General features: G+C 53.8%; 1 protein-coding gene across 1 annotated transcript; it reads right to left on the bottom strand.

Annotated features, from left to right (window-relative positions):
* Nucleotides 1-42: 42 nt before the first annotated feature.
* ACA1_395650 (uncharacterized protein) lies at nt 43-850 on the bottom strand (the record flags this gene model as incomplete). Its single annotated transcript, XM_004351545.1, is given in 5 exon segments — nt 43-87; nt 105-200; nt 355-485; nt 596-703; nt 823-850. Coding segments are annotated over 5 exon segments (408 nt in total), but the record flags the coding sequence as incomplete, so codon positions are not given.
* Nucleotides 851-1,317: the final 467 nt, after the last annotated feature.

The following is a 1,317-nucleotide window of genomic DNA, read 5'->3' as shown; positions in this document are numbered from 1 at the left end:
ATCACACACCACACACACACCACACACAGTGCGTGTACCTATTTTGAGGCTGGTCTCGGCGACGACCGGGTGATGACCATGCCCAAACTGGCCCAGCAGGGTACCGGAGAAGGACATGCCGTAGGCGAGGGCACCGATGGCGACACGGGCTCGCCTTCGCTCCACATGAACCATCGGGCGATGATTCCGTCTTGTACGATCTGGTGAGGTGGAGAGAGCAGAAGGGAGTTTTCAACAAAAGATGCCGTGTGTCGTGTCGTGTCGTGTGTGTGTGTGTGAGTGTGTGTGTGTGAGTGTGTGTGTGTGTTGTGGAGAGGAGACCCGAAAGGGGGCGAGGAATGTGAAGGAATGTACGCCCATGGGCTCGAAGCCAACGCCCAGAACGAGCGCGCCCACGAGCTTGCCGTAGAAGCTGTCAAAATAGGCGAAGAGTAAGGTGCCGATGAAGTTGATGAAATTGAAGAACAGGCTCGTTTTGTTGGTGCCTGCGCCACGAGAATACGAGCAAACCGGTTTAGATGTGTGACACACACACAGAGAGAGAGAGAGAGAGAGATGAGAGCGAACACGCTTGAGGCGCGTGAGTACTGCGTACCGATCTTGTCGATCAGCACGCCGGAGATGGGAGAGATGACGACGCTGGGGAAGGCGGTGGCCGACATCAGCATTCCCACTTGGAAGGAACTAAAGCCGGCCTCGGAGACTGCGCGAAGACAAGTGCGCGCGCAAGAGAGAGAGAGAGGTACCCAACACGACATGATGAAGGAGACGATGATGAGAACAACACGACACGATAAGGCAAAGGTGGAGGGGAGAGCGCACTGAGGAGAGGAGCGGTGGAGCCGATCATGACATCGGCAAAGTAGGCAGCAAAGAGGAAGCATGACGACAGCGCGAGGATGGTCCAGCGATAGAACCATCTGTGTGTTGTGTGTTCGTTTCCGCGCCAATCGTGAGAGTAGTGGTGAGTTGAAACAGCGGACGAGATCAAATCAATCAATATCTTAATCAATGATGAAATGATCGATTGAAGCTCCACTCTTGGAGAAGAGAGGGAAGGAGGGGTACTTAGAGGGATGGAAGAAGCCAGGTGGTCGTTTTGAATCAGGTTTGAGTCCCTCATCAATCACGTCGTCATTGATGAGGCCCGGCCTGTGATAGTGATAGCCCACGTGATAGTCGGATCCCTCGTCACCGAGGGGGAGGGCGTTTGTTCGAATAGTCCATTCATCACTCATGGTGGTGTTTGAAGATTTATCCCATTCGGCAGATAGAGTGGAAATGGCTGATGTCGGAAGTTCTCGAGGATCGTCGAAA

The sequence above is a fragment of the Acanthamoeba castellanii genome (genome assembly GCF_000313135.1).
Source record: "Acanthamoeba castellanii str. Neff unplaced genomic scaffold scf7180000084759, whole genome shotgun sequence".
Taxonomy (NCBI): domain Eukaryota; phylum Discosea; order Longamoebia; family Acanthamoebidae; genus Acanthamoeba; species Acanthamoeba castellanii.
The sequence above is the reverse complement of the archived record's forward strand: the minus strand, read 5'-3'. Positions and strand labels throughout refer to the sequence as shown.